The sequence below is a fragment of the Myotis daubentonii genome, chromosome 8 (genome assembly GCF_963259705.1).
Source record: "Myotis daubentonii chromosome 8, mMyoDau2.1, whole genome shotgun sequence".
Classification (NCBI taxonomy): Eukaryota; Metazoa; Chordata; class Mammalia; order Chiroptera; family Vespertilionidae; genus Myotis; species Myotis daubentonii.
Genome location: NC_081847.1, coordinates 60,213,715 through 60,239,037, shown reverse-complemented (window position 1 = coordinate 60,239,037; position 25,323 = coordinate 60,213,715). Strand labels below are relative to the sequence as shown.

The 25,323-nt window shown below is 41.5% G+C and overlaps 1 protein-coding gene and 2 pseudogenes across 1 annotated transcript in view; 1 reads left to right on the top strand and 2 right to left on the bottom strand.

Annotated features, from left to right (window-relative positions):
• Positions 1-2,424: 2,424 nt before the first annotated feature.
• LOC132239761 (protein LDOC1-like) lies at positions 2,425-4,183 on the bottom strand (annotated as a pseudogene).
• A 5,432-nt stretch (positions 4,184-9,615) lies between these two features.
• On the bottom strand, positions 9,616-10,152 carry LOC132239032 (cyclin-G1-like; annotated as a pseudogene).
• Positions 10,153-15,568: 5,416 nt separating this feature from the next.
• Positions 15,569-25,323, top strand: part of AKAIN1 (A-kinase anchor inhibitor 1) — a 31,128-nt gene continuing 21,373 nt past the window's right edge. Inside the window, exon 1 of the mRNA XM_059706545.1 lies at positions 15,569-15,963. Within this exon, the coding sequence (XP_059562528.1) occupies positions 15,948-15,963 (16 nt within the window). The 5' untranslated portion in view covers positions 15,569-15,947. The remainder of the gene's footprint in view (positions 15,964-25,323) is intronic.

Here is a 25,323-nt window from a genome sequence, read left to right as displayed (position 1 = left end):
AGTCCAGGCACTGAGCCCTGATCTTTCTGGGCACAGGTCACAGCATGTGGCAGACCTCAAATAGAAGAGCATCAGAGCCCCAGTTGAAATTCTAGGCACCAACACTGCGATGGGTCATCTGGAGCAGTCTGGAACATCCTCATTTAAGGAATCTGCTTTGAGGAAACAGTTTTTTGTACCTCAGATTTGACCCACAACGGAAAGACAGCTCTCGAATAAACTGGTTTCTGTGGCCATTGAGACAAACAGCATTCATGATGCCAAGTCTTCTTGAGGAAGTCTACCTAAAGCAAGGCCGGTGGCATTTGATTTCTTATAAGCTCTGGATATTCCTGTGACTGACTTTCCTCCATGCACCCTTGGGCTGTGGGCCTGCCTCTGTCCATTGGTCCCATCATGGATGTACTGCAGGTCATCCAGAAGAACCTGGACATGATGATTAAAGCCATGTAAATGGAAAACCTGGAATTGAAAAGCAAGTATGAGGAGCTCCACCTGAAATATATGGAGATGAGAAAAATTATGGGTGGATTTTTAGGGACTGTACCCCAGGAGATGGAGGAGGCTCAGAAACAAAAGGAGATTGCCAAAGCTGAAATACAGGTCTGAAAGGAAAAGGTCAACTTATTACAGATATGAACTCCATGAACACATCTTTCTCTGGTCTTTTCAAGGGATATGAGAAGCAGAAAGAGGTGATTAAAGGCTATTCCAAGAATATAGAATCACTGAATTATGAATGCAAACGGAAGGCCAAAGATGCGAGAATTATAGGCCCGCACAGAAGAGAAACTCAATGTAGCAGATGAGAAATTGCTCAAGTCCATAGGAAAGTTCAAGTGGCCTGTGGCCATCTAGGTGATCCTAACAAAGGGCCAGATGAGGAACCATTCCCTGGAGATCATTCTGCAGAAGACCAAAGACTACAACAAACTGATCATAACCTGTTATGACCTGATTTCAGAGGTGGAAAAATCTGACGTGGAAGTCATTGACCAGTGACCCTTCTCTCCTGGCTACTTTCTGTGTAACTGTCTGTAAGCAAGCCGCCTGTACTTTCTTATTTCCGCCCCCTTTTGGTGGAGATCTAAGTGATCCCCAACAATAAGAGATAGCTATAAAAAATTAAGTGATATTTTGACTTTATAGTTACATTTTTTAAAAATATATTTCATTGATTTTTTACAGAGAGGGATAGAAAGTTAGAATCATCGATGAGAGAGAAACATCATGAGAGAAACATCAATCAGTTGCCTCCTGCACACCTCCTACTGGGGATGTGCCTGAAACCAAGGTACATGCTCTTGACCAGAATGGAACCTGGGACCCTTCAGTCCATAGGCCGATGCTCTATCCACTGAGCCAAACTGGTTAGGCTACAGTTACATTTTTGATGCTCTTTTTGACTTATTAAATGATGATACTTATCTTTCATTAGAAAATTTTTGTATGCTATCAAATAGGTGCTCTTGTGAGGGTTACTGAAAAAAATATTTTTTTTGGGTGCTATATCCTGTAACTTTTTTTAAAAATATATTTTATTGATTTTTTACAGAGAGGGACAGAGAGTTAGAAACATTGATGAGAGAAACATCGATCAGCTGCCTCCTGCACACCTCCCACTGGGGATGTGCCTGCAACCAATGTACATGCCCTTGACTGGAATCGAACCTGGGACCCTTCAGTCCGCAGGCTGACGCTCTATCCACTGAGCCAAACCGGTCAGGGCAGTAACTTTTTTTTAAAAACTCATCCAAGGAGTGAGGATATTTTTTCTACTGATTTTTAGAGAGAGAAGGGGGGAGAGGGGAGAGAGACACAGTAATTGGTTGCCCCCCACAGGAGCCCTGACTGGAGCAGCGATCAGACCTGCAACCCAGGCATTTGCCTTTACTGAGAATGAGAATAGAACCAGCAACCCTCCTGTAAGCAGGCCAACTCTCTAACCACTGAGCAAACACGCCAGGACTGTAAATTTGTTACTATGGGAAAACATTGCTTTGAAATTAACAGCCAATACACCCAAGATTCAGTTTATTTTGTTAGTACCTCATATATATATGAAGACTCCTTATGAATTCTTGTAATGCTAACCAGCAATGATAAAATAATTGCTATAATCTGTCATTAATCACATCTTGCAAAAATATGATTAGAGGTTTTTCCTATGGTCCTCGGGTAAATTGTCCACGAAGGTGGCAGTGATGAGTTTTTCCTAATATGAAGATGTCTAACCAAAAACTCAAGAAGACACTTCAGTGAAACTATATTCATTACCAGAATAACAAAATCTATGGACTTTCAAGGAAAGGAAGTTACGGATTTTCCTCCTTCAGGGTTTAAAGAACCCCTTTGTTTAATAGGAAGGCTCAGATCCTCTTTTCTTTCTTTGGCCTCATAAGAGAATCACAGAATTTTGAAACAAATGATCAAATAATGCCTTTAATTACAGAAGAAAAACTGAGGCCAAAAAGCAAAGTAATTTACAAGAAACGAGGGAGCTAAATCATTTAATAAAAAAGAATGAAGCCAAGTGCATACAGTTCAAAGAATGCACCATTCCCCCCCCCCCTTTTTTTTTTTTACTGTTACATGCATTTTTAAAAATAACATCTTCGCCTGATTTGGCAGGAAACATAAAAACTGTTCAGGTGGGTTTTCTGTCTCCTCTGTAAGCTGCATGTGTTTAGACTATGGGGCAAAGAAAAAAAAGGCCACCGAAAAATCAAATATGCCATTCTTTATACACAAAAGCATTATTTTACCAGACATCAGAACATGCACTTTAAATTTTTTCTCAGAACATAATTGTTTCTGAGGACATGTATTTTGTCTTGGTGTTTCTAAGTACAGTACTAGGCATATAGTAATGTAAGCTGTATTTTAATTTTAAAAGTACTTTTTCCGTGTAGTGTCCAGTGCTTGTATTTCTCTAAAAGGCACTATCTTTGAGACTCTTGTGTTTTCAGAACAGAAATGGATGTGAAAAATTGGTTCTTCGGGTAGAAATGTCAAAATTTGGCTGCCAGGCCCTAGCTGGTTTGGCTCAGTGGATAGAGCGTTGGCCTGTGGACTGAAGGGTCCCGGGTTCGATTCCGGTCAAGGACACATGCCCTTTGCAGGGCTCGATCCCCAGCGTGGGACTTACAGGAGGCAGCCGATGGATGAGTCCTTCTCATCATTGATGCTTCTCTCTCCCTTCCTCTCTGAAAGCAATAAAAATATTATTTTAAAAAATTGGCTGCCAGGAAAAGTAATCATGAAAGCTATCTCTGGCCCTGAGCGACCCACATCAGTGTCCACGGGGGTTGTGGCAACCTGGGGCACTTTCTAGGGTGGCCCCGATTGAATGGCGGTCAGCAACAGTCTTCAGAGTTGGCAGGGCCGTGGTCCTGGATGGCCCATTAACTTCTGACAGGTTCTCAGCCAGCGGCTGTGCTGCTGGGCGGAGTGCGAAGCAGAGCGGGGGGCAAGCACAGGCAGCAGCCGCCTCTCTAGCAGGGCTGGGGGCCCGTAGAGGGACTGGGGGGGGGGGGGCTCTTTCCGAACCAAAGTCACGCAGGGCCGGTGGCTTTCCGCCCATCCCTGCCGCAGGCCCGCTTCAGTGCGTCCACGAAGCCCCCCGAATGAGCTAGGATGGGGCTCGCCCTCCGGATGCAGGGGACCACCCGCTCCCCGGCCGCCCCCGACAGGCGGCGGGTTAAAAATGCCACCCTTAGGCTGTCGCTGGAGGCCCTGGCCTCCAAGAACCTCCTGTACGAAACCGCTTGCCGCAAAAACTAGGGAAGGCGGGCGGAGACGCCTCCAAACGTTTCGGGGAAAGCCGCGGTGCAAGCCGGCGGACGCACCCGGCAGCAGGTGGGCCTTCGCAAAGCACCGCCGCACCTGCTCCGCGAGCTCGTGGCTCTCCCTGCGCAGGGCAGGCTTCTGGGTCGGGAGGTCCTGCGCCAGGGCCGCCAGCGCGTCCATCCTGCCAGCGCGTCCATCCCGCCGCCGCGCGCCCCGCTCCCCTCGGGCTCCGTCCCTCCCGCGGCGGCGGCGCGGTCTCCGCAGACCAGGCCGGGCCGAGGTCCGCGCACGGCGGGCAGAGTCGCCGGGACTATGGGCCGGAGAAGCGTCAGCCAACAGGCCGGAAGCGGCGGAGGAAGAGGCAGGAGTCAGAGGCAGACCCCGCGGCACCCAGCAGCGACTGGGCGGAGGAATCAGACTGCGTGGCAGCGCTCACGGACTTCCGGCGCCGGCGCGGGGCGGGGCGGGGCCTCTTGCTGCCGCCGGCGCGGGGCGGGCCCGCAGGTGCTTAAAGTGAACGCTGCGCTCCCCTCCGCTCCCCTCCGAGGTCCGGGTAGGCCAACTGTTTGTGTTCCATCTTCTGACCCTTCACACATTATGCCCAGGTCCTCACGGCTGCGAGGAGGCAGTTCTAATGAAGTGCTCGGCGCCTCCAGAGTTGACTATCCCATGGGCTTCCCGCCCGACAGCACGCTGGTGCCGAATAGAACAGCGGTTCTCAACCTGTGGGTCGCGACCCCTTTGGCGGTCCAACGACCCTTTCACAGGGGTCGCCTAAGACCATCCTGCATATCAGATATTTACATTATGAGTCATAACAGTAGCAACATTACAGTTATGAAGTAGCAACGAAAATAATTTTATGGTTAGGTCACAACATGAGGAACTGTATTTAAAGGGCCAGAAGGTTGAGAACCACTGGTATAGAACCTTAGCGAGGCCTCCTCTCCGCGCCCCCCACCCCGCCCTCCTCCAAAGCCCATGTGTGTTTTTTTCCTGACGACAAGTCAGCTCAGACAGTATATACACTTACGGGGGCTACAGAGTCGGTGGGACAGTGGGAGAATGCTCCTTGAGTGCCAGGTCTTTGAAGAGGAACTTAACATTTCAGGTGGGGGGCAGTTTGTAGATAGGAGAGGACCAGGTCTACATTAATGCCACTGATGTTTGTACTGACGAAGGGAACAGATAACATCTGGTTCAGTTCAGCACCGTTTACAGAGATGGCATGGAGTCTGTAGATCACTTTGGCTAGTCACCTTAACAATAGTTTGTCTTCAGATCCAGAACGAGGGGCAGCATTCCATTCATGTGGGTCTTTAATGTCTTTCAGCAATGTTTTGTAGTTTTCAGTGTGCTGTGTGCTTGCTTAAACTTATTCTTAAGTATTTTGTGGTTTAGAATGCATTTTCTTTTAATTTTTTTGTTTTGGCTTGTTGATTTCTGGTATATAGAAATACAATTGATTCCTGTACCCTCTAACTTTGCTAAATTGATTAGCTATTTATATATATATATATATATATATATATATATATATATATATATATATATATATATATATATATATGGTGTGTGTATTCTTTGGAGTTTTCTATATATAAGATCATGTCATCTGCAACTACACATAGCTTTACTTTTTTTGTTGTTGTTGTTCACTATTACAGATACCCAACGTTTCCCCCCACTTTGTCCACCTCCACTTAGTCCCCCACCCCCCACCCCATTACCGTGGCCTTCATTACACTGTGTCTGTGTCCACAGGCTATGCATGTATGTTCTTTGGCTAATCTCTTCAACTTCCTTTATCCAGTCGCCCCCACCAACCTCCCCTCTGGGATCTGTCAGTCTGTTCCATGTGTCCATGCCTCTGATTATATTTTGTTCATCAGTTTATTTTGTTTATTAGATTCTGCATGTAAATGAGATCATATGGTATTTGTCTTCCTCTAACTGGCTTTTTTTTTGCTTAGCATAATAATCTCTGGGTCCATCATGCTGTCACAAAGGGTAAGAGTTACTTCTTTTTTTACAGCCGAGTAGTATTCCACTGTGTAAATGACCACAGCTTTTATATCCACTCATCTACTGATGGGCACTTGGACTGCTTCCAGATCTTGGCTATTGTAAATGATGCTGCTATGAGCATAGGGGTGCATATATTCTTTCTGATTGGTGTTTCAGGATTTTTACGATATAGTCCAAGAAGTGGGATTGCTGGATAAAAAGGCAGTTCCTACAAAAGAATGAAACTAGAAATCAACCACAATAAAAATCTCAAAGACATTCAAACACTTGGAGGCTAAATAGCATGTTAGTAAACAATAAATGGGTTACCAATGAGATCAAGGAAGTAATAAAAAAAAACTTCCTGGAAACAAATGAAAATAAACACACAACAAGCCAAAATCTCTAGGACCCAATGAAAGCAGTCCTGAGAGGGAAGTTCAAGTAGCAAGAAAAATCTCAAGTAAACAATCTGACCCTATACCTAAAAGAACTAGAAAAAGAACAATAGGAAAAGCCCAGAGTAAGTAGAAGGAAGGAAATAATAAAGCTCAGAACAGAAATAAATGGCATAGAAATTAAAAAAAAATACAAAAATCAATGAAACCAAGAGCTAGTTCTTTGAAAAAATAAACAAGGTTGATGAACCTTTAACTAGACTCATTAAGAAGCAAAGAGAGAGGACCCAAATAAAATCAGAAATGAAAGAGAAGTATGATTGACATCACAGAAATATAAAGGATTGTATGAAAATATTAAAACAACTATGTGCCAACAAATTGGAAAACATCGGTGAAATTGACAAATTCCTAGAAACATACAACCTTCCAAGACTGAATCAAAATCTGAATAGATTGATAACAATTAATGACATGGAAGCACTAATAAAAAAAACTCCCAGCAAGCAAAAGTCCTGGATTGGATGTCTTCACAGGTGAGTTTAATGAAACATTCAAAGAAGAACTAACACCTATTCCAAAAAATTCAAGACGAGGGAAGATTTCAAGCTCTTTTTATGAGGTCAACATTTTCCTATTTCTAAAACCAGGTAAAGACACTACAAAGAAAGAATATTACAAGCCAATATCCCTAATGTACATAGATGCTAAAACCCTCAACAAAATATTAGCAAAATCAGTCCAGCAAAACATTTAAAAGAGCATATACCATGATCAAGTGGGATTTATTCTGGGTTGCAAAGTTGGTACAATATTTGCAAATCAGTAAATGTGATATATCACATAAACAAAATCAATGATAAAAATCACACGATATATCAATAGATGCAGAAAAAGCACTCGATAAAAAGCCAGCACCCCCATTTATGATAAAATCTCTTAGCAAAGTGGGAATAGAGGGATCATACCTCAACATAAAAAAAGGCTGTATATGAAAAACCTACGCCAACATCAGATTCAATGAGCAAAAACTAAAAGTGTTTCCCTTAAGATCAGGAATGTGACAGGGATGTCCTCCTTCACCACTCTTATTCAACATAGTACTGGAAGTTCTAGCCATAGTGATCAGACAATAAGAAGAAATAAAAGGCAAGCTAATTGGAAAGGAGGAAGTAAAACTCATTATTTGCAGATGACATGATATTGTCCATAGAAAACCCTAAAGACTTCCACCAAGGAACTACTAGATCTAATGAATTCTGCAATATAGCAGGATACACAATCAATATCCAAAAACTAGTAGCATTTTTATACACCAATAATGATCAGAAAAGGTAACTAAGGAAACAATCCCATTTACTATTGCAACAATAACAAAAAAGTAAGGTACCTTGGAATAAATTTAACCAAAGAGGTAAAAGACCTGTACTTGAAAAACTATAGGACACTGAAGAAAGAAACTGAGTAAGATACAAATAAGTGGAAGCATATACTGTGTTCATGGATTGGAAGAATTAACATAGTTAAAATGACCATACTACCCAAAGCAATCTATAGATTTGAAACAATTCTTATTAAAATATCAATGGTTTATTTCACAGATCTGGAACAAGTATTCCAAAAATTTATATAAAACCCCCAAAGACCCTGAATAGCCTCCGCGATCTTGAGAAAGAAGAACAAAGTTGGAGGGAATCATAATACCAAACCACATCTTTAGGGTTAATACATTTTTTAAAAAATATATTTTATTGAGTTTTTACAGAGAGGAAAGGAGAGAGCGACGAGAGAGAAACATCGACCAGCTGCCTCCTGCACACTCCCCACTGGGGATGTGCCCGCAACCAAGGTACATGCCCTTGACCGGAATCGAACCTGGGACCCTTCAGTCCGCAGGCCAACACTCTATCCACTGAGCCAAACCGGTTTCGGCATAGGGTTAATATTTGACAAAGGAGGCAAGAGCATAGAATGGAATAAAGACAGTCTAGTAAATGGTGGGAAAATTGGACAGGTCCATGCAAAAAAATGAAACTAGACCACCAATTGCACCACACACAAGAATACACTCAAAATGGATAAAGGACTTAAATTTAAGTTGTGAAACTATAAAAACCCTAGAAGAAAACAGGCAGTAAAATCTCAGACATCTATTGTAATATTTTTGCTGGTACATTTCCTAGGGCAAGGAAAACAAAGGAAAAATAAACAAATGGGACTACATCAAACTAAAAGGCTTCTGCACAGAAAAACAAACAAACAAATAAACCATCAACAAAATGAAAAGAGATCCCACTGTATGGGAGAACATATTCATCAATGATATATCTGATAAGGGGTTAATATTCAGAAATTTTAAAGGATTTATTAAAATCAACACCAACCCCCCCCCCCCCCACACACACACACCAAATAATCAAATTAAAAAATGGGCAAAGGACCTGAATAAACACTTCTCCAAAGAGGACATATTGATGGCCAATGTACATGGGAAAAAAAAATGCTCAGTGGCACTAATCATTAGAGAGATGCAAATTAAAACCACAATGAAATATCATCACACACCTCCCAGAACGGCTACCATTAATAAATCAACAAACAACAGGTGTTCTTTTGCTTTATATAAAATTTAAATGTAATTCCCATGTAGCAATAAAGTCCACATCTTTGGATAATCTACTACTTGTATTATGAGTGCCAAGAAGCCATTTTCACTGCTTAAAATAGTGAGCCATATTATGTCTTAAAAGTGTATATGTGGCCCTGGCTGGTTGGTTCAGGTATTTGGAGTGTTCCCCTGTGCACCAAAAGGTTTCAAGTTAGATTCCCAGTCAGGGCACATGCCTAGGTTGCAGCTTTGATCCCAGTCAGGGCGCGGTCAGGGCACATACAGGAGGCAACTGATGGATGTTGCTCTCTCCCATTGAGGTTTCTTTCTCTCTTTCTTTCTTTCTCTCTGACATCAATAAAAACATATCCTCAGGTGAAAATAAAAAAACAAAAAGCCCATGCATTTGTGAAATGTTGGCTTTGATACAAACCTCATAATTTAAAATTTACATTTTTAAAAATTTATTTTTACTGTTGAGAGTATTATAGATGTCCTCCATTTCCACTGCCTGGGCCCCCTACAACCAGTTCCTGTCCCATAAAATTTAAATAAAGTAGGTTACCATTTTTAATACCAACTAAATATGGTGACCCAATATAAAAAGTTGGATCAATGCTAGAAATAAAGATTCACAGTTTATCTCCTCAGACTTGTCATTAACATTTCACATTATGGTCTTGGTTTTGTTTGTATGCCTCAGATGAATTCAAATTTAAACATAATTCCACTGAAGCATAATGTTAATTAGGCAGTTTTCCCAAATTTGAGAACATCAATGCTAATCTAGTTGTGATGCAATACATACTTCAGGATTGTGGAGAATAGCTTCAGAGAAGTGTTTTTGTTCCTGTAATAATTCAATTAAGGAACAGTTTCAGAAATTGTTGGAAGGTGGGTTATTCTGTAGTAACCATGTTTCAGTTGCCATGCAGTTAGCCCAGAAACAATCCATTTCAACGTCTGAACAGTTGGTTTAGAACACTTGTTGGATGAATATTCAGTTAAACACTTGGGTATGAACTCTTGCCAGGTCAAACATCTACCACTTATCTTGGAATGTTTCTGAGGACATTCCACACCTTCTGTTAACTCTACACACCTCTGAGCTTGGATCACCAATGCAATGATAGACAATGCCAACAGAGAAGGCTTAGCTTAAAAAAAAAAAAAATGATCCTGCAGTGGCATGCCTTAAATTGAGCTTCTAATCTTTCAAAATTAAGGCTATTTCTTTTTTTCACATTGTAAGTTCTCTTGAATGAGTGAATAGACATGCAGAAATTGGAAGGCAGAAGTAGGTTTGCTTTTCCAACACACCTTCTAAAACACCACCTTTTCCATTCTCATCAGACATTTGATAATTTTAGAATAGTAGTTGAAGATATTAACAGAGATGGTCTAAACAGAAGCTGGCATTTATGAGAACTCATTGAATGTTATTTTTTATTTGATTTAAAATTCTTTTAGAAAACAAATTAAATCAGGAATATTTCAAGACAGCTACTTCTTTAGGCAAGCAAATGAATAACCATGCCTCTATCAGTGAGGAGTTAGTTAGAATATATTTGCAATTGCTAAATGCAATTATGACAAAGGACATTGTGCCTCTCAAGTAAATGGTTGTTTTTGTTGTCCAGGATCTACCCTTTATCACTTGCTGGCTCTCATTGGGGGATCATTTACAGTGACTCAAACTGTGAGTCAGGAAGTAAGAGTCTCCCTGGTGTCACACTAAAAAGACTTGTGAGACTCATAAGCTACAGAGGCTTGATGAACATATAATCTATGGGATTGAAATAGCACTTTAAAATGGGTATATTTTTCTTGCAGATGTCCTTGGGAGACCGTTCTCTTGCCTCCTAGAATGGGCTTTATTTTGACATGGAACCCATACTAAATGGCTCAATACCCAGTGTGGGGTGTGCAAGAGGCAGCTGATCAATTATTCTCTCTCATCTTTGATGTTTCTATCTCTCTTTTTCTCTCTCTCCCTTCCTTGCTGAAATCAATAAAAATATATTTTAAAAAACACTTAAAAAAAGAAGTGGTAAATATATGTAATGGATTATTACTCAGCTATAAAAAGGAATGAAATGTTGCCAATTATTACAATGTGGATTGACCTAGAAAAATACATTAGACAGAATAGATAAAAACCATATGATTTCATTTATATATGGAATATGAAAGCAAAATAAGTGAACAAACAAAACAGAAACAAACTCATAGATACAGAGAACAAATTGATGGTCACTAGATAGTAGGAGTTTGGGGAGATGGCTGAAAAGGTGAAAGTACAAATTGTCAGTTATAAGAATAGTCATGGGGATGTAAAGTACAGCATAGGGAATATAGTCAGTAATCTATATGTATAAAAGCCTAATATGCTAAGTGTCCTACTGATCGGTCAGCTGTTTAGTCGACTGCTCAACCAGTTGCTGTGATGCGCACTGATCACCAGGGACCGGTAGGTTAGGTTGCTGCTGGGGTCTCACCGATCAGGACTGGATGAAATGGGCCGGACACTCCCTGGAGCCCTCCCGCAGTCCCTACCTGGCCTCTAAAATATTTCTTCTAATTAATTTCCTTTCAATGTGCACAAATTCATGCACCGGGTCTCTAGTATTGTAATAAGTATGTGTGGTGTCAGATAAGCATAAGACTTATTGGGATGGTCACTTTATAAGGTATATAAATGTCTAATCTCTATGTTGTACACCTGAAATTAATATTAAGCTGTAGTCGGACATCCTTAGTGCTGCTGAGGAGGTGGGAGAGGCTCCCACCACCACCGCTGTACTGGCAGCCATCAGCCTGGCTTGTGGCTGAGCAGAGCTCCCCCTGTGGGAGTGCACTGACCACCAGGGGGCAGCTCCTGCATTGAGCATCTGCCCCCTGGTGGTCAGTGTGTGTCATAATGACTAGTCATTCCCAGTCTTTCTGCTGTTAGGGTCAGTTTGCATATTACCCTTTTATTATATAGGATACAGGCCTGGTGCATGGGTGGGGGCCGGCTGATTTGCCCTGAAGGGTGTCCCAGTGGGGGTCCTGCTGGGGTGCCTGGCCAGCCTGGGTGAGGGGCTGATGGGTGTTTGCAGGCTGGTCACACCCCCTTCAGGGTGGGGGTCCCCACTGGGGTGCCTAGCCAGCCTGAGTGAGGGGCTGATGGCTGTTTGCAGCTGGTCACACCCCCTTCAGGGTGAGGGTCACCACTTGGGTGCCTGGCCAGCCTGGGTGAGGGGCTGATGGCTGTTTGCAGGCTGGTCAAGCCCCTCCCAGTGGGGACCCTCACCCCATGGAGGTTTGGCCAGCCTGGGTTAGGGGCTGAGGGCTGTTTTCAGGCTGGCCAAGCCTCCCCGGCGACAGAAGCTCCCAGCCTCTCCTTTTTTTCTTTTTTTTCTTTATTCTGGGATTTATTTACCTTCTATAATTGAAACTTTGTAGCCTTGAGAGGAGCTCAGAGCCGGCCAGGGCAGGCGGGAGGGAAGCCTCCTGCTTGCTCCAGCTCTGTGGCCACGGCCAGCTGAAAGCAGGTATCTGGGGTTTATTTATCATCTATAATTGAAACTTTGTTGCTTTGAGTGGAGCTCAGAGCCCGCAGCAGCAAGCAGGAAGCTTGGCTTCCTCCATCATTGGGGCAACCAAGCCTCCTGCTTGCTCCAGCTCCGTGGCTGCTGGCCACCATCTTGGTTGGGTTAATTTGCATATAGTCACTCTGATTGGCTGGTGGGCGTGGCTTAAGGCATAGCAAAGGTACAGTCAATTTGCATGTTTGTTTTTTATTAGTGTAGATATTCTCCTAGGTCTCCAAGTAAAATAGCTGGGCCTATTAGGTGACTCACCCCCCCGGGCCTCCCCTCTCCCTCGGTGTTTTCCAGTTTCATCTTGTTTAAGTGTCAGTAGGGATAGGAATGCCTAGTTTGATAAGTTCAGCACAAGAGTAGGAAGGTTGGGGCACCCTTCAACTTGTTTACCATCTTGCTTTCTATCACTATTTCCATCATTGCCTGGGAATGATGGTGCTAGAATGAGGTTGTTGTTGGTGGTGGTGGTGGTATTGGTGGTGGTGGTGGCGGTAGCAGCAGCGACTGTGGCTGCCTCTCTGATAGATAGCTATCTCAAAATGCAATGGCTTGAGTAGAGAGTGAGTTGCCTTGAGTGAAGGTGTTTAAACAGAGACAGTGAGTCTACATTGGGAACTTAAGCCTCCATTGTGGGCTAAGACTGAATAAATGATATATCAAAGAATCTGGATTATATGGTAGAATAAAAGGGAATTTTTATTTTCCTATGAAGCATTCTATTACTAAATTGATCATTTACATTAAGATATAACAGTTTAATAGCATTACTAGACCAACAGAATAATGACTCGAGTAGTAGTAAAAATTAAGAGATAATATTGTTGAATGTAATATTTACTGATATAATATCTGTAAATTAAAAAATCATTAATGTGCCTTGATTTTATTGGGAGTAAAATTAATTGTTCTTACTAAAATATAAATAAGCAAAAGCTGAGTTAAGAGGATACTGTCCTTTCGCTGAGTAGCAGCGGTGTGTTGGGTAGAGCAAATGACGAGATGATGGGAGGAAGTGATGATGGAAGGTCAGAGAAGAAGTGAGGATGGGCCTTACAGACAGTTTTCTCTTCTGTCCTTGACCTGTTGAACTGGTTTTACTAGTTCATATTACCTCCTGTTGCCATAGTAGACTAATCAAAGGAGCTCTGGGACCATTTTTTGGCATTTTTTCCCTCCCTTCTACTATTATCTAGGCCTCTGTCTAGCTTGGAATTCTATGGGGATCCATCTGGATTCTTTTCTTACATCACAGAAAGATGCACTCTGAGTTTGAAGGAGATGTAAGTAATTTATTTCTTTTTAAATGCTGATACATCTAATACCTTGCTCCTCAAAATATAGTCTGTGAACAAGCAGCAACTGCAGCATGGACATCACCTGGGAACTGGTTAGAAATGCAGAATCTCAGGCCCCACCCTGCTCTACTGAACCATAACCTGCATTTTAACAAGATCTTCAGTGGGAGTCACATGCACATTAATGTTTGAGAAGTATTGCTCTACCATATTCTTATAGGGTGTCATCTATTCCCAGAGTTTCAGTAATTTCCTGGAATGAGTTTAATTGAGGTTGTGCTATCTCTTACTTAATCTATTATTACATTTAATCCCAACAACAAACCTTGGAGATACATTCATTCTTATATTGCAGGTGAGACAGGGAAGTAATTTATCTAAGAACATACTACTAGTACATGGTGAAGAAGTTATACCTGAGTGTGACTGGTTTCCATGTATTTTTCCTTTCCCTACACTCTGTTGCTTTTTTCTTGAGCTTAATCATGAGTGATTGTTTATACATTAGGAAAATAAAGCTCATTACAAAATACATTGTAGAGGAGAGCCCTATTGAATGTGTTAAAAGAAGGAGATCTTTCATTCATTCAAAGATTATTTCAAATAGTGTTTCACACTTATGGTGATAAGCATCATTTGTCCCTGGCTTTTGGTATAACTTGGGAAAATGAGCAGACTGAATCTTGTTATGCCCACACTTCATCTGTCCATCAATTGACTTGCATCTTGTTACTGCTGAGGCAGGTCCCATCTGTTCAAGCCTGTGTTGAGCCAGGTGCTAAGAGCAGTACTGATTATGTTATGTTGAGGCTGTTCATATGCCTCCAGGCAAACTGTGGTTCAAGAGCTGTAAAACTATTTGCCATTTCAATCTATCAGATGGCTTGGAACAAAACCAGTCCCAATAAGGCTATTTGAATGCTTTATATTTTCCAAAAGAGTGTTGAGCTGATGGCCACCAATCAAATTATTAAGAAATACTGTATTTTCAGAATAGCTCTATTTTCCAGGGAGAAGTACAAGTGAAGAAAACCTATAAAACACTGGAGATGACTCTGATAACCCTTTGTTCTTGTAAAACTCCATTCAACTGCGAAGATAGAGGATTAAACCCAAAGCAACTGACATCTGCTTTGAGGCTGGAGGATCCTGTATCACTTTTAGCACTGAGGTTATAACCCAGATGGACTTGTTTCAAGCTGGGTAACATCTAGTTTGGCCGATGTTACAAGCATTTCTTGGGGGAACTGGATAGTGCTTTAAAATGAGCAAGGATTAGAAGCATGGAGTGCGGCGTTATGTCTCAGTATCTTAGAGTAGAACTGGGTGTATACATGGGGGGCATAGTTTTCAGTTGGGTAAAGGCAGGGGAAGCAGTAATGCTTCTTGATGGGTTTCAGGGCTGTTTTCACACTTGAAAGGGACTCTTGACTCATCCTTTCGTAGGATGTGTGAGTTTGTCCATGGAGGAGACCAGCCTTAGGAGGTCTCTTTCCAATTCCTTGTGGGGCCCTGCTTTCTCTAAAGTGATGACCTTGAGGGTCTCCAAGCCTAGGAGCTTTTAGAGCCAGATCGGCTGCCTGGGAGCAGGGCCTGATAGCGACACCCTTCTCATGCCTTCATGGTCACCCTGTCCTTCCCTCCTGCTGTCTTTTTATAGTAGCACAAGACTGGGACTCTGGGCCCAAGACTGATTAACTTGGCGGTCCCACCCATCTGTTCAGAGCCAGCCCAACTCGAAGAACTTAGTCAGTAAAGCTTTTGCATTAAAAAAAAAAAGAAAGAAAGAAAAAAGAAAAAGAAAGGACAAACCCATTCTAAATGTCAGTCCTATATCCACCGGGACTAGTGACAGCAGGTAATTAGAAGCAATTAGCTGCCCCCCTGCCGGGACGCCGGGCAATTACCTTTTTCTCTCTTCCTCTTCGGTCCTTCTCCCGTAGAAGCTGTAGGAGTGCTTTGCTCTCTAAACTGCTACGTATGCTGAGCTGGCACAGGAATGAGGGATGAACTGAGCAGGGATCCCGTCTCCTCCTCCCGCCGCGGCTGTGGCCGCTGGCGGAGCAGTGCATTGTGGAGGCTGAGCGCGCCGCAGCGGCTGGACCTGCAGCCCGGGATCGCGCGGCGGGGAGCTGTCCGAGGTGCTGATCGCCCCGGCCCGCAGCCGGTCTGCGCCCTGCACGCGCACCTGCACCGGACCCCATCCAAGTCCTGGCCTTCGTGTCTCTCTCTTTACCTAGGGGCGTAACGGCTGGAGGAAATCATGGTGTTCGCTCCAGGTACACCCGCACCTTGCTTTTCCACTAGGCGTCCAGGCTGGGAGTGGGGAAGCGAAGGGAGAGAGTAGGGAGGGAAGGCCTTTACCTTAATGCCCATCTGCGCGTTTCGGAGTTACAGTCTGTGAGAGCGGGGCGAGAGAGTGCCCCTGTGCGGAGTCTTCGTCCCTCTCCCCAGTCCTGCCCCATTTATCCTCTATCTCCAGCCATCGTCCCGTCGCTGTTCTTCCTGCTTAGCTCCTGCACATCCCATGCGAGCTCAGGCACCTTGAGAACTGGCACCTTCGTCCGCCGCACAGGCGCCTGCGTGGGCAGGAGGGTGGAGACCCGGGGCAAAGAGTAGCGGGCTTCCGGCTACTTCGGTGGGAATCTCCTTCACTGAACTTCCCTCTCCATAGAAGTGCAAAGTGACCCGGTTCCTCCTGACCTCCCGAGGAGAGAAGTGGGTGAAGCACAGGGGAGTGGGGCGCAGGGCAGAAGAGCGATGCTCCGTAAGGAATTAGCCCTGAAACTCTGGCCAGCGGAAGGCTGCAGCACAGAGGCTGCTATTGCGGCGTTGCGGGCCGTTGCAGTGTCTTTTGGAAGCTGGCGGTGAAAGACTTTGGTCTCTTTGCTGCTGTTTGTGGCTACAAGTTGGGGAAGTCAGATTTGTCTGCGTTGGGCTGGTTTACCAGCATGTGCGTGTGTGTATGAAGTCGTGGATGTGTGTTTCAGATGAGGTCAGGAGGAGTTAGGGAAAGCTTGGCCCTTGTTAACATACGAAGCCCTCTCTAGGGGTAGATACAAAGTCTCCCCCGCCCCTGCTTCTTAAATTCCAGCCTCCACTTCATTAAAGATTGCTGGGGAAAAGGGGGGAGTAGGGGAAAGATTAGAGGGACCTGGAACTCTTTAACTGTGTCATAGTTTAATCTGAAAGGTTGCTTTGCATTTGCTGTGGCCATGGACCTCAGAGATCTGGGGAGGGAAGGTATTTTTAAAAGGGAAGAATTGAGTCTGGGCTTCAAAAAATTCCTTAGGAAAACTGAGCAGAGGAAGTTGCAATCCCTCCCACACAAATTAGGATGTTAGCTGGGAAGGCAGGGATGAGTTTCTGTCAGTTTGGATACTCACCACATCTGTGACTCAGAAGAACAAATGACTTAGAGAAAAGCCCATGAGCATCTCTCCGCCCTGCCCCCCCCCCCCCAAAAATAAATAAATAAAGAGAAGAAAGTGTTCTGCTTAGTGAAGGACATTCAATCAAGCCAGGTTCTGTGAAGCTGGAAAACAACAGCTCTTTGATACATATGTAAATTACTTAGCACTTCATAAAGCACTTTCATGCCCTTAACTCATTTGATCTTTATATTACCCTCTGGAGTAAACAATATCACCCCTATTTTACTACCCTCAGGGAGGCTGATTCCAGATAGTTTTGCCAGCCTCAGCTGGCGTTTACTCACCTCAGATTCCTATACCTCAAAGCCTATCTCCCTGAAAAAAATGTCTCACCAGACCCAGGGATAGCTGCTTTTTGGTTCAAGGTCAGATGTAGCCAAGGGGAAGTATCCTTCCATTTCCAAGGTGGGGGATGGGCTGGTGTCCAGAGTTAGGGATATTGCATGATGCTAACTTGGCATTTTCTAAAAGCATTGTGGGTGAAGGATTGTGTAATGAGCAGTGGGAAATTTCTGGAGTTGATTGATTTGGCTTAAAAGTAGCCCACTATTTGGATTGGGCTTTACTTTTCCATTTTTCTTCTAAGTTTTGTATTAGTTTTTTTCCCCCCTATGGAGAAAGTATAAGTTATTTATAACTGTCAGAGATGGCATAAATTGACCTGGATAAGATATGTGAAACACTTTTTTGAGTAATTACTTCGTTATTGAGTTTCTCTTGAAAAATCACAAGCAGTTGGGGGCAATAGGAAAGGGGTGATATAAATGTCAACTTATTTTCTCATCTACTGATCATATGTCTTCTAACTCATTTAGTGATACTGTTCTGAGAGAAAATCAGAACAATGAATTGTGTTTGAACTCTACCAGCTTTTCAGCATTACAACCTCTATATCTGGGGATCCAGTTGTTTTGTACTAGACAAGGGAAATACCCCCACCTCGTTGTCCAAGCCAGCCTAATGCCCAGGAAGGGAATATGTAGTGATCACTCCAAAAGTCATAAAATGTGTTTGATAATCCAAGCTGAATAAAACGATAAATTAACAATGAACTGTTTATAAAATTGAGTCAATGGATACTGTGCACTTCAAAACCCAGTGTAGCTTTATGAATTTTAGCAAAGGGGAATAAGAACCTTGAGGTCTGGTTCTGGTCTTGCCTCACTGATTGTTCATCCTTTGAATGGTTCTGCTGCCTTTTTGCTTACATTAAAGCAAAAATAAAAAGTACAGAGATTCATGGAGCAAGTTTCAGTTCAGAAGCACAATGGAATGAGGACGGAATGGAAGAGGACTTTATATAACTCTAGCTAGAGTTCACTCTTATCATATGGTATGACATATTCTTACATTCTCGTGTTTAGGTTAGTTTACACATTGTAAACTACAGGGCTTAAGCTGGGCAGTCTTTGGGTGGTTTCTCAGTTTGCACAGGGCAGACAATTCAGTTCTACACTTTCCCCCCTTCTTATATCATTCATAGACTTTGTAATTTTAGAGGGTTTTAATTTTGTGCACACCAATTTTTAAAAACCTTAATGGTGAAGGGTCATGAAGACTAATCATTTAAGGATTCAGTTACTGGGAGCTTATCACTCATTTCTTCTTTCCTGTAAAGGAATTATACAAAATTAATGAGTTAAGTGAGGAATAAAGTATAAATACATTAATTTCTCTATAAGTATGATATATTCCTAAATACTGATTAAATAAACTAAGCTGGGGCACATGTCTGAGGCAAAAAGACCCCTTGTCCTAAGTCTCTTTTCTACTTCCTTTCCTAAGTCTCTTTTTCTAAGTCTCTTTTCTATTCATCCTTCCTTCCCTCAGCCCCAATCTGAAAGTGAAATCTTTCTTTCTAGAGCAATATGAGAAGATTTAAACATACCAACATAGCTAAAGGAAGTAGATGACACAACCAATATGGAAAAATATTTTAGCTCTGTGCATAACACTAAATTGACCCATGTTAGTCTGTGGCTGTACAAAAAATTCCATTTGGGAGAAACAAAAAGTTCTGGAAGATGTCTGGACTTCTCATTCCGTGCTATTGGTTTTGTAGGGAATTCATGGGGAATAAAAATGGTGTAATTGTAAGGAATTAGACAGCCAATATCTTGACTTCTAAGATTAAAACAATAGTTCTAGAGAGTGCTATCAAAATATTTAAGAAAATCTTATTTATTATAAGTTAATTATAGTATTTATTTATTTTTGCATCCTCACCCGAGGATATTTTTGCATTGATTTTTAGAGACAGTGGAAGAGAGAGGGAAAGACAGAGAGAAATATCAATGTGAGAGAAACATATCTATTGGTTGCCTCCTGCATATGCCCTGACAAGGGCCAGGGCCGGGGCCGGGGAGGAGCCTACAACCCAACTGAGGTATGTGCCCTTGACCAGAATCCAACCCGAAGCCCTTTGGTCTGCAGACTGACGCTCTATCTACTGAGCCAAACTAGCTAGGGCAGCTTTTACTGGTATTTATTTATGTAAACCAATTCTTGAAAAATCAATCTGTAAATTGTATAGCAGATTGTCTTACTTCTAAGGTATTTTTTTACTTTTATTAATTTATTATTTAAAAATTATATCCAGTTAAGTTGACTCTTTTGGTGTACAGTTCTATGAATTTTAACATATGGATACCACTATTTATTTTCCCTTTGCCCTCTTCTACCTCCTCCAACCCCCTTTCCTTCTGGCAATCACCATACTGTTACCTATGTCTTAATCCCTTCACCTTTTCACCCAGTGCCCCAACCTCTCTCCCCTCTGATAGCTGTCAGTCTGTTCTATGTATCTATGAGTCTGTTTCTATTTTGTTTGTTAACTTATTTTGTTAATTAGATTCCACATATAAATGAAGTCATATGATATTTGTCTTTATCTGAACACTTACTTCATTTAGCAAAATACTCTCCAGGACCATCCATGCTGTTACAAAAGGTTAGATTTCCTTCTTTTTTACAGCTGAGTGGTATTCCACTGTGTAAATGTACCACAGCCTTTTTAGCTACTCATCTACTGCTGGGCACTTGGGCTGCTTCCAAATCTTGGCCATTGTAAATAACGTGACAATGAACATAGGGGTGCATATATTCTTTAGAATTAGTGTTTCAGGTTTCTTCTGATATATTCCTAGAAGTGGGATTACAGGGTCAAAAGGCAGTTCCATTAAAAATAAAAAATTAATTGAAGAAACCCCATACTGTTTTCCATAATGGCTGCACCAGTCTGCATTCCTACCAACAGTGCAGGAGGGGTCCCTTTTCTCCACATCCTCCCAACGCTTGTTTGTTGATTTATGGATGAGTTATCCTGACAGGCATGAGGTTTTAATTTGCATTTCTCCGATGATTAGTGATGCTGCTCTTATTTTTACATGACTGTTGGCCATCTGTATGTCCTCTTCAGAGAAGTGTCTATTCAGGTCCTTTGGCCATTATTTAATTGTGATTTATTTATTTATTTATTTATTTATTTATTTATTTATTTATTTAGTTTTGAGTTGTGTAAGTTCTTTATAAATTTTGGAAATTGACCCCTGATCAGATGTATCATTGGAAAATATCTTCTTCCATTCAGTGGGTTGTCTTTTCATTTTGTTGATGATTTCCTTTGCTATGCAAAAAGCTTTTTAGTTTGGTGTAGTCCCATTTGTTTATTTTTTGTTTTTCTCCCCTTGCCTGAGGAGATATGTCTGAAAAAAATTGCTATAAGAAATGTCTGAGATTTTACTGCCTATAATTTCTTTTAGGATTTTTATGGCTTCATGACTTACATTTATACTAGTAAGTCTTTAATCCCCTCTGGCAATCACTGAGTCTGCTGGCTGTGTCTAAGAGTCTATTTTAGCTTTGTTTATTTTCTTCTTTAGATTACACATATAAGTGAGACCATATAATATTTGTCTTTCTCTGTCTGACTTATTTCACTTAGTATAATGCCCTCTAGGTTCATCCATGCTGTTGCAAATGGAAAGATTTCATTCTTTTTTATGGCTGAGTAATATTCCATTACATATACATGTACCATAGGTTTGTCTTTTTTATCTGCTCATCTTTCGATGAGCACATAGTTGCTTCCATATTTTGGCTATTGTAAATAATGCTGCAATAAACATAGGGATACACATAATCTTTTGAATTAGTATTTTGAGTTCCTTCAGATAAATCCCAGAAGTGGAATTGCTGGGTCATAAGGCAGGCCCATTTTTAATCTTTTGAGAAACCTCAATACTGTTTTTAGAATATGGTCTATCTTGGTGAATCTTCCATGTACACTAAAAAGAGTACGTATTCTGTTCTTTTTAAAAAAAGTTGGTGCTATTTAAATGTCATTTTGATACAGTTGTCTGATAGTGTTGTTCATTTCTTCTATATCCTAACTCATATTCAGCCTCCTTGGTCTACTGATTGCTAAAAGTTGGGTACTGAAGCCTCTAGCAAAAATTGTAGATTTTCCTTTTGGTTTATTATTTATTTATTTCTTTATTTATTTACTTATTTATTTTCTTATTGATTCTCACCTGAGGATATTTTTTCATTGAATTTTAGGTAGAGTAGAAGATAGAGGGAAAGACAGAGAGAAACACTGATGTTGACTGGTTGCCTTCTACACAAGCCCCGACCAGTGTTAAAAACAAGGTTATGTATTTTTCAGTTGACAAAAATGTTGTGACCAGAGGTTTGCAGGAAGTTAAATGCGAATTTTCATTTTTATAGATGATAAAAGTAAAGCTCAGAATGCCTGACAATTTTATAACCAAGATTTGACATTAGATCCACTTATTTTCTACACACAACATAGTTTTTAAATAAAAGCAAGAATCAAACAATTTGCAAGCTAGAATTATGGACAAAGAAAAGATAAAATTTATCCCATTTGGAAGAAATCTGTGTATTAATACCTCTTCTTCCAAGTTAGACTATATAAGGGGTTCTTTCAACCATACAGAAATGGGCTCTGTCCTTTCACAGTTTCTGGATCCTTCATCTTCTCCAGGCTGTTGCTCTTAGTAATGGAGAGGGAAAGAATGGACAGTTAGGATTGCCAAAAGTTTATCAGGAGAATAAAAAGATCCAGCAAATTTACACAGTCCTTTATAATTCTTTTTTTTTAAAAAATATATTTTATTGATTTTTTACAGAGAGGAAGGGAGAGAGATAGAGAGTTAGAAACATCGATGAGAGAGAAACATTGATCAGCTGCCTCCTGCACATCTCCTACTGGGGATGTGCCCGCAACCCAGGTACATGCCCTTGACCGGAATCGAACCTGGGACCTTTCAGTCCGCAAGCCGACGCTCTATCCACTGAGCCAAACCGGTTTCGGCAATTCTTAAGGCATTTATATGAACTAGGTGTCATATATAAGATATTTTTTGAGTTGAGAATAAATGGCATTGGACTAAGTATAATCTCTCCTCTATACAACTGATAGTAATATTTCAGTTATTCCATAGCAATGCAAATATTAGGCAAACTTGGTTGCTGTAGGAGCATGGGTTTGGGGACAGATAGGTCTGGGATCAAACTGCTCGCCTTTGCTGTATCTACAATTATTGGAGTTGGGTAATCATCTAGTCTAGCTGATTTGCTCATGTAAAAAAGGAAGGTCATAATATCTATTTTCTAGAGTGGTAACGAAGATAAAGATGAAGTATCTGGTCCACAGTAGGCTAAATGGTAGCTATTACCGATGTTACTATTTTAAAAGGGAACAACCAATAATGTGGTTTTTTTTTCTATTTTGTTTTAATGCTTAAAGTATTGCAAAGAGTATTACATATGTCTCCTCCCCCCCCTTGACATTCCCCCCACCTCCTCTACCCCCCAGAATAATGTGTTTTTAATGCACATATGCACATGTATGATTTCAAGATTGGACCATCCATTTTGGGAGTTATACAGTTGCTTCTTTCTGTGGAAGAAGACTGACTTACTGGTTCACTCCAGGGGTGGGCAAAAGTAAGTTTATAGTTGTTCATATGAAAAATAATACAAAAATTAATAAATAATAATATAAGAATAAACTCTGCTTTGTTACCTCACAACTATAAATCTACTTTTGCCCACCCTTGTATGTTACCTAGGTAGAGGTTATGAAACTTTAAAGCAAAATGCTGTGGCAAGCTGAATTTATGATAGAGCAGATGTCTGAGTCCATCCTGCGATGAATAAGTTATGAATCATGGAAAGTTGCTGTTTAAAGGCTAGCAGCTGCATGCTTGAAAGCAGATGGGCATCTCGCTGATCTGAATAATTCTGATCTTGTCTAAATTTGAAAGCTGAATGATTTTCTGGTGAGGGTATAATTCATTATGTTTTTAATATTTAGTTTTTAGTTAAGGCAAATTTGTATTTTGGGATTTGAGATATTGTTTCACAATCTCTATACCTTTTTTTTTTTTCTTGGAGACATAAGCCCGAATTTTGTGACTTATGTCATAGCCACACACACATCCTCAGATACTATTCTTGGAACATTATCTTTGGTCCTACTTGAACCTTCTCAGGAAGAAAGCTTTTCTCTTTTGATAAAGAAACAGCCACATAGTTACTAACTAGAGATTAGGAGAGGGGCTGAGTTTTTCGTCAAAAGTTTTCCTCACTTGCTGTGTGATTTTGAATTAGTTCATTGGCTTCCGTGCCTCTCTCTCAGTCATTTTCTAGTCATCCTCAGCATCCTAGATGTTTATTATTGTAGTTCTCAGTTACAGAGATTTATTGGACAGAGGAGACAAATATAAGAAAAGGCAAAGGAGCTACATTTGTAGACCTACTGCGTGCGAGGTATGGTGATTACCTTAGGGACAGGGAGTGGGGGGAAGTAATAAAAGGTAAAGGAGGTCAAATACATGGTGATGGAAGGAGATCTGACTTTGGATAATGAACATACAATGTACATGATGTACATGTACAATTATAGAATTGTACACTTGAAACCTACATAATTTTATTAACCAATGTCACCCCAATCAACTTAATAAAAATTATCTCTATTACCTTTAAATGACAATAAAATGCCCTCAGAAACATATTAAAGACCTGAAAGGAGACTCTCTGAGGGGAGCAGATGTATTTGATGTAGGCCTGAATCTGGCCCCTGAAGTTTATCTTCTGCTTGATTATTTCCCTTTAGTGACCATGGCCGCCACCAGGACAGGACAGGGAATGCTGTGCTCCCTTTAAGGAATTGCCTGGAGCATAGGTAGATGTGTCTTTTCCTGTTTCTCTAAGTATAGGGAAGGTGGACATTTATTAAATACTAAGGGAGAACTCAACAGAAATTAGCATAAAATAATTCAAAAGGTCAAGATTTTGATGTGATCATAGATTTTTTTTTTAACTTCTTGATCCCTTTCTCCCCTCAAGCCATTTGTATCTGTGTCATAGCTCAGGGGTTCTCAGTGCTGGCTACATATTAAAATCACCTGGGAAGCTTCTAAAGTATATCATTGTTCCGGGTCCAACCCAGGCTGGTAAAATAAAAATCTCTAGTGGTGTGCCCTAAGCATGAGTGTTTGTTAAAAGCTCTCCAGGTGGTTGATTGTGCATTTGGGCTGAGAACCACTGATCTAACTTCAAAGGGCAAGCACAACAGGCAGGTTGCATCCTTGTTTCCTTGTACTTGGGGCGGCAAGAAATGGCATGCTGCACGCATCTTCAGTGTATGTTCCATTGTCCCACTGAACTTCACTTACAAAACTCAAGTTGGAAGATACAATTATTAAGAATTTCAAGATGGCAACAGCAGAGCAAAAACCAAAACCAAAACCAAACAAAACAGAAAAACTCCCTCCCCATCCCCCCATCAAAGGCACTGCTGCAAATGGTGGTATTCTGTCTCTGAAGAGCATCTGAGGCCTGTACACAAGGCTGGTTCTCTCCCTTTCTGAAGAATTGTTCTCGTGGTGGGGCCTGCTCTGTTCTGGTCATGGTCATGGTCACTCCGCCTGAGACAACCGCTTTCTGCTCTTTGAGGCACTTTTATGCTGCAGTGGTCTGGCCTCTCAGTGCTTCATTTGAGTGGGCAGTTTTGCTTACTGCTCTTTGCTGTCAGTTTGCTGATGAGGCCAGACAAGGTTTCCAAGATGGATCTTGACCTCACCTGCAAGTGTTATGTAGACATTAGGGTCTCTGTAGTCACTGTCCCCTTGAAGGGGAATCCTCAGGGGCACTGCCTCTCCCACAGGGCAG